The following is a 14,158-nucleotide window of genomic DNA, read 5'->3' as shown; positions in this document are numbered from 1 at the left end:
AATTAGTTTTAAATTATCATCTGTGTATGTAGGCCTTAATCTAGCGATTTTTTAAAAATATTAATGAAAAAATTAATGCTTGGAAAATATTACATAAGTATTAAAACTATTTAGTGTAGTCTACTGATGCATTCTATTAGTGGGATACACAAATATATATATATATATATATATATATATATATATATATATATATATATATATATATATATATACATATATATATATTTACTCTAAAGCCGTGGTTTTAATGTGTTTTTTATTTCATTTATTGGTCAAACACCAAATGAAACAAACCTAGGTACATTTTTTACATTAGTGTTAAATACATAAGTCAATTTACTTATTCAGTAAAAAAATATTAATTGTATGATTATTATATCAAATTTATAGCAGGAGGCTTAGCTTTTATATGAAACTTCTCACTAAAACAATTAGCTTTGTTATCATTGTAACTAAATTCTTGCTTGGAAAGGTTTTAAAAACACACACAGATAAAATACGCAGTCATACATATGTTTAGAAAGATTATAATATTTATTAATAAAGAATGAAGAAGTCAAGAAAAATATGTACCAAGTAGTAAAATAAAATATTTCTTCTTACAGAACAATTGGGAGGCTGAGTCTCCTCCCTTGGTCAAACACTGTGGAGAGGAGGCTCCGTGTATTGCTTCATCTGTAAGTTCACCCATATGTACTAGTAATAATTTGCATTTGAAATGGGAATGTGTTATTATTACTTGGATGTATTATTTTTTAAAGATGTAGAAAGATATTTTTTGGTAGATTTCAAAATAACCACCTTCTTCAAAAAGGTGAGGGGATAACTCAAAAATTTGTAACTAGAATAGCATAATTCATAGAATGATACCTTAAGGCATAAGTAAGAAAAAAAATCAACAATTTAAAAACTGATTACTGACTGCTATGTCCAAAATAGGTGCTGTTTCAAACAAATATAACATTTTTAATATAAATTGGAGTAGAGTCAACTTAATCTAATTTTCACTGATATTCTTCTTTTATCAAGGCTTTTAAACTGAGGTATCATTTTGATTTTTACCCCTCGCCCAAAAATGGGACTTTTAGATAAGTGAACAACTTTTTACAGTAACCTAATCATACGGTACCTCATTTCAAAGGTCTTGGTGAAAGAAGAATATCTTTTAATATTAAAGGTCTCTAAGTTAATTCCATCCTTCATAGAATCCATTTGAAGTTAGAATGTTACCTTAATACAAACAGCATATGAGTAAAGTAGTCAGGAATTATTTTTCGCATTAACAAATTGGTTTTGTCTCATTAAGGCCTTTAATTTGAGGCACCACACATGGTCACTCATCCACTAAAAATTTTCAAGGCACTCAACTCCCTATTTTAGCAAGAGGATGATATATTTAAATTCCATCAGGAACGTTCTCTAGTGTTGTTATTACATATTACGTTAACCCTAATGTTCAAATTTTGAGAGTGGAGCTTTTATGACACCATAATATATGTCAAGTTTATTTATTGGTTTCAGATTAACAGAGTACTACTTTTCTTATCATGAGAAAGGAGGGTCTATTACCAATTGTATTATACCTGTAAAACAATTATTGTGCAGTTTTAAAACTACGTTTTATTACCTACTTAGATGTATTGTTAGCAATCTTCATAAAAACACACTGTTTAAAGATACACAAGAGTTCAGTAACAGCTCTAAAAACTTTACATAAGTAGCGTTTTATAACTCTGGATACTGAAAGGTGAGATTATTTTAAACATAACTCTTAAAGAATTATGGATAATATATATAATGTCCATTCAAAAACGCATTTCCCGTCCATTAAAATAGTATATTATTTGTTCGACGATTTTCCACATTACACTGACCCTCTTTGTCAAAAATTTATTTCTGTCCGTTTCAAAAATAAACTGTTTGTATCAAAAGAAATAATCTACACAATACCAAAATCAACAAATTTAAATGGTCACCATTTTTCAGTTTGTTTAAGTTTAATTTTTTGTGTCATTGTAATTTGGTTTCTAGACCTTTCTAATTAATTAGCTTATAATCAACTTCCAATATCCCTTTGTTTTTGTTGTGGTTTTTTTACCTACTTTTCATGAGGACGCCTCCCTTAGATAATATACAGTTGCCAACAGTGATAAAGGAGAACTGGTGCGATGTAATAAAGTTTTATGTTAGTGCAGAGGTTACATTTTATCCAGTATTATAGAACCTTATGTTTATACAATCCACAATAATTGTACGTGATATATATTTTTAAAATATATTATTGAGCCATTTTAGGGTTTTTAACATCCTGTATAGTTCAGGTGCAAATAGCTGTATTTAAAATATTAGTAGTAGGTACAAGTATACAAAATATAATCCATGTGAAAACTTAATTTTAAATGCAGGAACATATTTTCCAATGTAACTTCAGCAGAGTAGACATTTAGAAATATTTGAATCAGTCTTAGAACTTAGTATGATAACTTAAAATAGATTATTGATTAGTATATAATACAAAGCATTAAAACCCACCTTATATTTTATGTATTTCTTTTTAAGACCTTACAAATTTAAGAATGAGTGCAATCTTTCGTTAAAAGTGACCCGTTTTCTGAAGGGTGATTGACTTTTGTTATCGCGTTTGCCAGCGCTGTATCCGGCAAGCGATCTGTACGCGCACTGCCAACTGCTTTGCGTTCACACTGCTGCACAGCGGGTCGTGGTAGTGGGGAGGCACGATGAATTGCAGACGTGGGTCTGTTATTTGATCAAGTTTTCCTTGCAGTTTTAACTAACTCGTCTCGGTGTTAGTAGTAATGAGTTCAATATCGGAAAACCGCGCGGACAATGATACGGAAGACGAAGAAAAATATTCTCGCCCGAGCACTCCTTCAGACCAAAATGATACCCTCCTCTCGAAAGCAGACGACAGGGATATACGAATCAACCACGTATCAAGTAAGTTTTTCACGTTTTCATTTATTTTTAAATTACTGGAGATAAATTTATAAATATAACAAATAATAATATAATATTACCATCAGTTTAATTCATGTTTTAATCAGATTAAAACGTTGAGACGAGAATCAATAAAACTGGGAGTGGTGGAAACATTGGACACATCTCAATCAGCTGACGATCAGACTCAAATCACCGCTTTATTTGTAGCACAGTTCATTCAATCACGGTTCGAAACCTTTGGATATCAAAATAATTAAATTTGATGCTTTTTTTTAAACTTACACGTTTCAAGTGTCTTTTTTTTTTTTCGGCTGGCAAAGTTGTAATAAGTATAAGATTTTCTGTAATTGGCTTTAATTATGTTGCTAAGTTTAGAGTGTTTTGAGGTTATATTTTGGTAGTAAGAGCGAGGTAAATAAATTTGGTCTATATAACACAAATTATTATATTCCCTGAAATTAACATTTTATTAGTAAGTTACTGTAGTGAATTATTGTGTTCATTTCAATAAAAACTCATGTTCAGTAAATTTGAATACTCTTAAGTTATTAATTTAAATATAATAATTGAGGACCCCTCCTAAGTCCACTGTTATTTAAGGCATTTTAACTTTTATTGAAATCGCTAGCTGATTTAATTTAATTCTGTATATTTTCATACAGACATTTACTTTAGTGAGACAAGATAGATTTTCACATAGACTAAAATTCAAAATGTATAGCCTATTCTGTTAATGAAATAATGTAGACCTACTGTTTCAAAACACTCCATTATTATGCTATACCTTAGTTTACACAAGAACTATTCAAATTATTATTTTAGACCCAGTATTTGTATTAGGTATTTATACCTGTATTTAGGAGCTAATATTAGAACACATAATTAGTAAAACAACTTTTGTGATACAAATTTTGAGGGTGTGAGTTTATAATAGCATTTAAGTAGGCTAATAACCGAGAAGTTTACGTTTATACACTGTGGAATTCATTATAATCTCAGTGTCATTAAAGACATTTAGGGTAGGGTACGATCAGCGGACCCGGTTTTTTATATCGAAATTGGCAAACGATATTACTTAATCATAACCATTGATATCATCAATCGATACTGATTAATTATTTTGAACTATTAACTTAAATAATCTATATCAACAGCTGTAAACACTCTAAAATAATACACGTAGGATAATCTTTCAATTTTACATAAGTAATTCTGATTATTAAAAATGGCAGTCAAGTTTAGAAAACTACACGACGTTGCTTTTTCGTGACTTCAACATGTTGGACTCGTACCGAAAAACCCATAATGTGAAATTTATGAGAAAGAAACAACTGTAACTGTGAGAGGAGTAAATATGGTCTTCTTCAGTTTTCCTAATTTTGATTATAATAATTTGTTTGATTACTGTAAATATTAAATTCATATTTTAATTTAAAACATATGATTGTTATTGAGGACTATAGGTACTTTTATATCGATTGATAGTCTAGGATTTGAGATGCGAATATTAGGTATCAATGACTATATTCTTCGATATAAAAAACCGGGTCTGCTTATCATACCCTACTCGACATTTATTTAAGTAATTCAGTACCACACCAAGCATCTTTAAATTGTGATTGTTTAATAACATTTCTTGGAAATAAATTAATAATTTTTTCTTAGATATTCATGAAATTTCTAGATAAAAATTACTGGCATTCAGCCTGTATTACTAACTAATGCTATAACGTATAGTATTAGCTATAATATTTAGGCCACTAACCTGTTACTGTATGGAATGTAATTAACTTGCCACAGGGTAATTCTGAGCAGATATTCGGCCAAACTTCATTTTATTTAATATTTTAGTATGACTATCAGGTAGTTCTTAAAAATTGAGTGTCCCTAAGCCATCGTTTACTGAGTCATAAGACAGCTCAGAATTCAGGCGATGTATCCAGCGTAAAGAGATTTCACTACTTCTCTATCTATTATATATACGTTGTACCTCTCTTCTATACTGTGGAACCAATGGGGTGAATTAAGTTATATAGATTCAACTGGGTTAGTATATCCTAGATTAAATAGGTTAGAATAGTCAATTTGCGGTAGGATTTAATTTTTGTTATTGTAAAATACCCATTTAATTTAGACCATACAAATAATTTTTATTCAGAAAATACTATAAATCCTTGTTTAAGCTGTCAACATTATTTGTAGTTTTAATTCTGTTTGCTAAAAATTCCACCCAGTGTTTGTGTTGATTTTTAAACTTTTTATGTTAAGCTTACATAGAAGATTTATTTTTAAATCAAGTATTATGCTTAGGGTATCTTTATTAAAAGTAAGTTAGGTTTAACATATACTGAGATTTTAAAAATGTGTAGGCTTAGTGCTGTTAAGATCATGTGCGAGTATTATAAAATGTTCCCTAAAATGAACTTGTTTTTATAATCTACCTAATCATTGTGTACAATCGCTTTTTTGACAAATTAACATTTTCTTTTATTTAATTTCTATGGCAAAAACCTGTATAAAACTTGAGTAAACATTGGTGTGAACTCTTCGGGGGGCTAACATTTTGTAAACGGTATAGATCTCGTAGTAGAAAAATACCCTATGCAAAATTTTTTTAAATTTTGCCCAACTGTTCTATCCAGTTCAAACTTTAGTCCGATTGAACCTTTAATAATTTTTCATTCATTTGCAATTAAAGCTAAAGTTTACAAAGGTACTTAACTATTTTATTAAATTTAGATCAGTTTTGAGTTCTTAGGTTTTTAAGGTACAGAGCAATTTTTTCCTATGGGAATAATTATTATCAGCCAATTGTGTTCAAAAGATTGTAACAACTTTTTAATTTTGGATAAAAAATATAGCTTGTTTAGTGTAGAGATTGTAACATGAGCTGCTAGTCAACTTAAATTGATTACCAGAGATGTATACCTATATATTTTGCTTGATGTTAGTATTGATGTGATATTTGTTGTTGTTTCATGAACAATTCCTGTCACTTAGGTTCTATTCTCCATTTAAGCCAATTTAAAGCTAGATCACTCTGACTTTCAGTTCAGTTATTTTATTTGTTAAGATCTATGTATTTCTGAAAGCTGCCTTTTGCAGAGATGATTATTAATCTTCAGTTAAGCAGTCAGTTTTCAGAATCATTCTTTTCAATATTTAAAACATAAGGAGTGATATTGGACGGTAGCTACAAACCACTCATTCCCGTAATTAAAAATGGCCTATATTTTGCCATTTTACAACCGTCTAGGAAAAATGTCTGTCACTAAGTTTAGACCTATGTGGACCAATGGTCTCATTATTATTTGTGTCTGATAGTGTTACATAGTTTTGCTGTTTATATATTCTCTCGAGTCTATTAGATGTTATCTCTGAGGAATAAACATTGGTTTATATTTTTTTTTCATTAAAATTCGTCAGTTCTATTTTTAATTCTGTTTCTATTTTCTTGTAATAAGTTGTATACTATGTTAAAACTTGTTAAATAACGTGCTTTTTACCACTAAAAGGAGAAAAAAACTATCAAGCACAGAATTGGAGTGGGCATGAAAAACAAACAGAGTGTCTTCTAGCTTTTTAAATTACTTTAATCATCCGTAGGCCATGAACAGTTTATCTAGTCCAATTATCATTGTAATCTATATAATACTAAACTAGTAAAGCTAAAATAATGAATTTTGTATTAGTAATGTTTAGTATTTAAATACTGTCTGATTTCTTGTTTAAATTTCATTATTTACTGTGTATGATTTGAAAGAAAGTAGGAATTAGGACATACTAATGGTGTAGTAGAAACTGTAAAAGATAAGGTTAATCATACATTAACATAGATAAATAAAAACCCAAAGTGCACTGGAGTCAAGCATAGTACATGTAACAAGAAGATATTAGTCAAAACCCACTATTAAAACAATACTCAGTTGATAACTGTTCTTTTTGAACCATCCTTATTTAATTTATGCTAGCTGAATCATAAATCTCTGAGACTGATTAGAATTAATAATTTGATTTATTCATTAAATATTCATTATTATAATGAGCCTTATATATAAATGTGGTACTGATTTATATACAAGGTAGACATTATATTTATACACAAATAATAACATTTAAATTTATAAATATGTGATTGAGGACTAAAATGTGAGTAATGCTTATAGAACCTACTGTGACTATTACAAAATTATGCAAAACTTGAGCATTATCAGAACTATCCAATATGACAGAGCGGCACATTCTCGAAGATTAATGAGTGACTGGCACATGTCATTCATGTGTCAACTGAGTGGAAACCAGTGCGTTGTGTAGAGTGAGACATCGTAGAGTGTTTAATAGTGGTTTAGACATCGGTATAATACTAAAATGTTACAATCGAAATTGACCCATAGTGGTCTCTATTGGTCCCTATTAAGTTTAGTTAAAGTGTTACTTTATAACAAGCTAAACCTGAATGATAGGATTCCACATTTGAAGATTAGAACAGTTTACCATTACCAGATCTCAAATCATTGTATTTCAATTGGTTGTAATACAGTAAATCTTTATGAAAGTACTCGACACAGAAATCACGACTGGCAACTGAAGTAACTAAGCTATTCTTGATGTTTTCAAAACAGAAGGCTTGATTATTATTGTTTTTAATAATCCTCAGGAAATATATTTGTTTGCAATATAATTCCATCATAATGTTCTAAACTCTTCTCTCAAGCTGCAAAAACTTCCATCTTCCTAAGCAATGCATGATATAGAACATACAGTTTAAGGGGAATAGAATAATCTGCTCATACATATTATAAATATTAAACTTATGTAGAATATAAGTAAGTATATTAGCTTTTGAAAAGTTTACTAGTTGTATTATTCAAAGATTTACTTTTTCAGGTAATTTTCATTTCAATACTGAAGCCTAGTGATACTTAAAAAAAAGTAAGAAACAGCTTTTATGCTACTTTTCAAACACCATGCTGACCCAGACTCAGTAATGTAATAAGATGAACCAAAGGCATGCAAGTTGTTCTTAATTATGTCTGATGGTTATTTTTGCCTTCAATAAAATATTTTTTAATCAGAAAAATATGTTTCAACCAATCCCTTGACCTTTTGAAGGATACAGGGTGATACATTAGCTCGGGAATTATGACTCTTGTTTCCAAAATGGCAGAGAGCCAAGATCTTGTTACTGCAAAATTAGTTTTCAACGGTATTATGCCAAAACATTGACACCCTTTATTTGGCCACATTTTTTATACTTTTCTCGTATTTTTAGTGTGTAATATAATATCAAAGAAAATATGAAAAGATTATTCTAAATATATACAAATTTTAAAAGTAAATAACTTTTTATACCAATATATTAATATATATATTGATTCACATAGTGTGCTGCATTGTAGTTTGTTTTTTGTATTTTTCTAAACACGTTTTTCTGAATGAATTCACATGATTTGTTCTGTATTTATGTAAAAATATGCATATTTAACGGTTGAAATATTAAAAATCTGGTTTTACCAATTCACCAAATCATACACAAATATACAAAATTAAAATATCAATTTTTAAAATTATGTGACCTAGTTTATGTTACAGAAAATAGGTTTAAATGTTTGTTTTATATTCAAAATATTGTTTTATATATCTATGCTTTTAAATATAATAATAAGTAAAACAAACAAAAAATTATTAAGGACCTATGAATTAAACAGAATTTTTCTGGACATTTGCCATCATTCTGTGATACAAACAATCAGTAACACTACATTTCGAGATCTGCAATCTGATCTCTTCTTCAGGTAAATAACTAACCCAACACATAATTACGAACTAGGTTAAAATAAACAAATCATACCAGTGCGTTGAGGCACGTGTAAGTCAGGAATCACAACCACCATGCACTTAATTAAACAAAAACTAAACACAACACTATTAAAACTGAACTACAGAACACAGGTCACACATAATAGGTCTGCATTCGCTGACCAACCACCTATGACCAGAGGCCAATTAATAGTAAATTTCATTCAAAGGACCGATAAAAAACATAAACTAAACTATCCGAGATTTCTAATTAGCCTTTGCAGACTAATTATGGATGTCATGGGACCAGGGAAAAAAGTTTAAATTATACAAAATTTCAAATGTTTGAATTATGGAAGTTTAAGTGTTATATTAATACAATTTTTACAGTGAAGACTCTTGAAGCAATTAGAGAAAATTTTTAACTAGTAGTAAATGTTATTAAAACAACACTTTTCGAATATATTTTACTTTTGGACAAGGCCTTTCAAAACCAAAGGTTTTATCACAGACTACTTCACAAATAAACATTAACATTATTTTAATTACAATTAATATTATGAGTTTTTCTTTATTCATTTGTGGAGTCGCCTGATGATAAAACATTTGTTTTCGAAAGGCCTCATCCAAAAAATAAATCATGTTGGAAAACTGTTGTTTTAATGACATATACTACTAGTTTTTAAATTGATAAATTTAAATTTCTATCTGTGTGCTCTAATGGTGAAAAAATGATGTGGCCTAATTTATGTATAGGTTTTAGATTAAGAAGGAGTGGCACAACCTTGGATGAATAGAATCTGCTTATCATTAGGCTTGCTTTAATTGATTATGGCCTTCCTACTGAGTAGTTATCATTACTAATATTGTGATAAGAGGGCTAAGATAAACACTAATAGTGTCAGTGTGGAGCATTCAGTAAATAGCATTGGCACCATGAAATATCTAGATTAATTTAAATTAATTAATTATTCTAAATGTACATAATTGCCTAAAAATTTTAAACACATTGCCTAAAGCTAATATTTATTATCAAGTTGTCCTATTTTTTAGAACAAAATGTCTTTTGTTAATGTTTTTGTATTCTTACAAATCTTTTGAACGGTTGCCATCTTGAAATCTTAAGAGCTATCAAAACATTATTAAGAATTAAAAATACTTGGAATGGCTTATAAACTTTATGAAGTATCAATTTGGATTTGTGTTGAGAAATACCCGTTATAACAGTAATTTTTCACAATTGCAAATAGCCGCTATCTTGAAATCTTTTATAGGTTGAGACTAGGTAACATACTTATTCAAGCAATGTGTATGTGTTCTCTTAGTTTAAAATCGGCTAGAAATTACTGCACTTATAGTGTTCAACATTATTCCTGCGATGTTCCTGTACAGTTTACAGTAATTCAAACCGCTTTACATATGTGAGAAAAATATTATTGCTAATTACCTGAGAATTCTCAAACACTATTTTTCTCCTCAATACCTAATAACTGAGCTGTAACCATATAAATACTCGTTAATTGGGGATGACATTGTGAAATACCCGTGCTACAATTGTTGTCCAAATGTGAATGACAGCCATCTTGAAATGTTGTAATGGTTAATAGTGGCTAACGAACTCATCTTATGTGTAAATACTGTCTCTGTACCAAAGTTTGTGAGATTCATTAAAACTTATGGCAGTTATCATGTTCTCAATTATTACCGCAATGTTGTTTGTAAACTACTCTAAACTTTATATGGCGCTATCTGGAAATCTTATGAGATAAAAAAAAAAAAACAAGTAAACAACCAACATTGAATTCTAAAAACATTTTTTTTTTTTTTTTTTTTTTTTTTTTTTGCTCTATAATGCATAGTACTCGTATTATAATACAACCATTCCTTTTCCAAACGGTCACCTGCTGTCATCTAGAAACTTTAATATACAAGAATAATAAATTTTTATAATTATTTAAAAAATGTTCAAACTGAAATTAATTAATTAAAAGTTTTGACAAATGTGAAAGGTAGCCCGCTGTCTTGATGCGTTTTATTGCTTAAGGCTGACTAACAAACACATAAATAAGCTGTGTACTATGAAATTTACCTAGCAAGTATATAATAAATATAACAACAAAAAATGGGTAATAAAATAGAAAACTGTATTCTTTTAAGGATTATAATTTTTTTTAATTTTTTTTTATATGTTCTGTTGAATAATAAAATAACTAAAATACTTAAAGCATATCAATAAATATGATAAAGAACAATTTAGATACATAAAACCATTAATAACTTTAAGAATTACAAAATTGATTTCGTTTAGTTTTTTAAATAGTTTGTTCAAACTAAAGATTACTCCCGTTCTTCAAGCGACTGACGAAAAGTCCATCTGAATTTAAATGGCACGTAATGTCTGAATTTGCGTAACTAACCTGGTGGACCTTGGTGCCATCTTATGCTGTACTAGTTTTTTCTGGTTTTCTGCCTCATGTTAATGCTGTGAGCTGGTTCTCTCTAAAACTTTGTTAAGTTTTGACTTTAATAAACAGCAATTAGTGGCTGTATGTAAAGGGTTTTAGACTAATGATGCTGCTTTTGTAATGGATTCATGGATAAATCCTGCTTCTCACATCCTTCTTTTAAAGATTACCAGCATGGCTAGAGACTACTAATACAAATAAACTATAATTTATATATATATAAGGAAAAATAAGTATGACATTACTTATTATTAACTGTGAGTTATTATTATACAACTTTTAAAACTTTCTCACAGAACATTTATGGAGGAAAGTTTTATTTTAAATTTGAAATATGTGAATATAAAATGAATTTAAGGTGAATTTCAATACCAAGAAAAGTTGCAGATTTTTAAAACTATACATAAATTCTACTATAGGTAAACCGTTAACAAAAAGACACTGGGCTATTTTAGTTCACGCAGGGTGGGGTAAATAACCCTTCACCACTGTGATCTCACCTTCTCCTAGTATCCCCACCACTGCTCGGAACTCATCCTCTTGCTCTATCCCCTGACTTGGCCACTGCCACTTAGCGGCTAACATCACATAAAAACGCAAGCTCCCTGGATACACCTATGGCTACATTAGTTTGTTCAATTAATATTTTACGCTTGTATAGGCCTACACACAAAAATACAATATACTTATAGAATAGGTAAGTAACTACAGTGTAAACAAAATGGCGTGAGCAAGACACGACCCACACAGCTGATAAAATAGACATGAGGAGATGCTTGTTCTACTCCCCAACACTGGAGGGAGCTGGTCAGATATTTGCTCCTGCACAGGTTTCTTTACAAGTAGTTTATCTATAGAATGGATAAATCCTAATAATATTATAAATTGTAAGTGATTTTTTTTTTGTTTCTTACGCTTTCACGCATAAACTATTCAACCGCTTGTAGTGAAACTTTACATGGACATCTATCTGTCCCTAGGCCTATTCTTATGTAAAAAAATCCCTCCAGGTTACGCTCCACTTGTCTCAAAAGTTGCATTAGTTTGAATAAATATTATTTATTGAAAGAGCCTGTTAAAAATGCAATCAACTGTTTTGTGTAAACGTTGTTTTATGACAGCACAACCATTCTTAAATTTATTTATATTTATAGAGTAAATCTGATAGTAACAACAAATCTTATTTCATCCTTTTCTGCAACCACTGTTGAGCACAGAGTAAGAAAATATCCAAGTAAGAAAATTAGGTTTTAGTTTAAATGTACCATTTAGCAAAAATTATGTATGCAGTGCTTGATCAGTACTGTAATGTAGACAAAGTTACTATCTAACTTTTACTATAAATTTAAAGACTTATAAAACCCATCCTAGTTATCTTTTGATAGAATTAGGCTTCTCAGACTTGTGTATGTATACATATATTCTTGATCGGGAAAAAAGTTATAATCAACTATGGGACAAAAATATTAAGACGGGAGTAAATTACTTTTTACTTTTATATACACTCTTTTACAGATTGGCGTTTGAAATATATTTCACTGGATCAGAGTGCTCTCACGTGCAATGACTACGAAATTGTGCGCAAAGCCACGCGTGACTGCTAGTTTAAAAATAATTATTGGTAAAGTTGGAAATAACAGTTTTAATGACCATTACTTGAGAGTGAGAACATTTATGAAGAGAACCAATAGTTCAAACAGTTGATATCCATCTCTACAATAAATGTATTGCAGAACTAGCCCAATAAAGTCATTAGAATTTTTATATTAACAAGAAAGTTGTTAAATTAATTACCTCCAGTTTGCATAAATAAGCTACTAAACACTTCCAATAAACAATTTTTTGTTCATAGTGTTTTATATGATGCTGTGTTGTACATAACAACGCAATTTTAGTATTCTATAAAATTTTGTAAAGAAGTATTATTTTGTCACTAATTTAATGAGTTCAGTTACTATCTCCAAAAACCACATTTAAATATGAGCTGCTGTATTCTAATCTCACAATTATTCCTATTGCTTTATGTTATAGTATGAAAATTATTTATAACACTTATAAAAGGCAAATTGGTTCCCTACTGACATGCCATATTTATCATTTGACCTCTTTGGTGGTATTTTTTAAAAACATGTTTGTTGTTTCATCTCCATTGGTAGAAATGAGAAACAGATTATGCTGTATTTTCTTGTCTTGCTGAAAATACAAAACACAAACAAATAAAGGTTATCTACACAACATTGTTACCAATACGAACAAAAAGGCTGTTAAATCCGATAGAGCCACCCACACTTGTCAGAAGATTCTGAGGTTTTAACAGCTTTTTATCTGTCAGGGATTTAAAACAACAGAAATGTTAAATGTAAAGGTACAAAATGAGTGAGAACTCAACACTTCTGTCAGTCACTATAATATTTAGAGTGAAACATATTGGAACAGATGGTCACATCTATTTCTATTTCAACACTCTAAGCCTCAAGTGGTCATCTGGTAGATATGAATATACACTTTGACTGTTAATTAAATTCAAGATTCAACATCAATTTATTAGTGTTTAAACGTACAAAGTATGCAGTTGACATCATCAATGTTTACTTGACCTATATTAGTTTATCCATAAAAATCACATGAATATGAGTAAAATTGTCACCTCGAATCCGAATTATTTAACAATCGTTTTTTATCATCAGTCATATTATATAAAAACGGGGGACTCAACTGTCTAAAAGACCAAGTAAGCACAATGGAGGACTGGTAAGGACGGTGTCAGTAAGAGACAAGAGGTTGATTGTCAGCCAGTTTGGTGGAGCAGGACTATGAGGATGTGAAATTATACGTTGCATGGTTCCTCACTGGCCATGGCAATTCCTTTTCTTATCTGTTTAGTATTGGAAAGCTCGGGAACTGGGTGTGGCCTTATGGGTCTAGGGGCC

The 14,158-nt window shown here is 29.8% G+C and overlaps 1 protein-coding gene across 1 annotated transcript in view; it reads left to right on the top strand.

Annotated features, from left to right (window-relative positions):
• The first annotated feature begins 2,680 nt into the window (after nucleotides 1-2,680).
• Nucleotides 2,681-14,158, top strand: part of LOC124364427 (sodium/hydrogen exchanger 9B2-like) — a 142,179-nt gene continuing 130,701 nt past the window's right edge. The window contains exon 1 of the mRNA XM_046819917.1: nucleotides 2,681-2,961. Within this exon, the coding sequence (XP_046675873.1) occupies nucleotides 2,820-2,961 (142 nt within the window). The 5' untranslated portion in view covers nucleotides 2,681-2,819. The remainder of the gene's footprint in view (nucleotides 2,962-14,158) is intronic.

The sequence above is a fragment of the Homalodisca vitripennis genome, chromosome 6 (genome assembly GCF_021130785.1).
Source record: "Homalodisca vitripennis isolate AUS2020 chromosome 6, UT_GWSS_2.1, whole genome shotgun sequence".
Taxonomy (NCBI): Eukaryota; Metazoa; Arthropoda; class Insecta; order Hemiptera; family Cicadellidae; genus Homalodisca; species Homalodisca vitripennis.
This window is presented reverse-complemented; position numbering and strand designations above follow the sequence as displayed.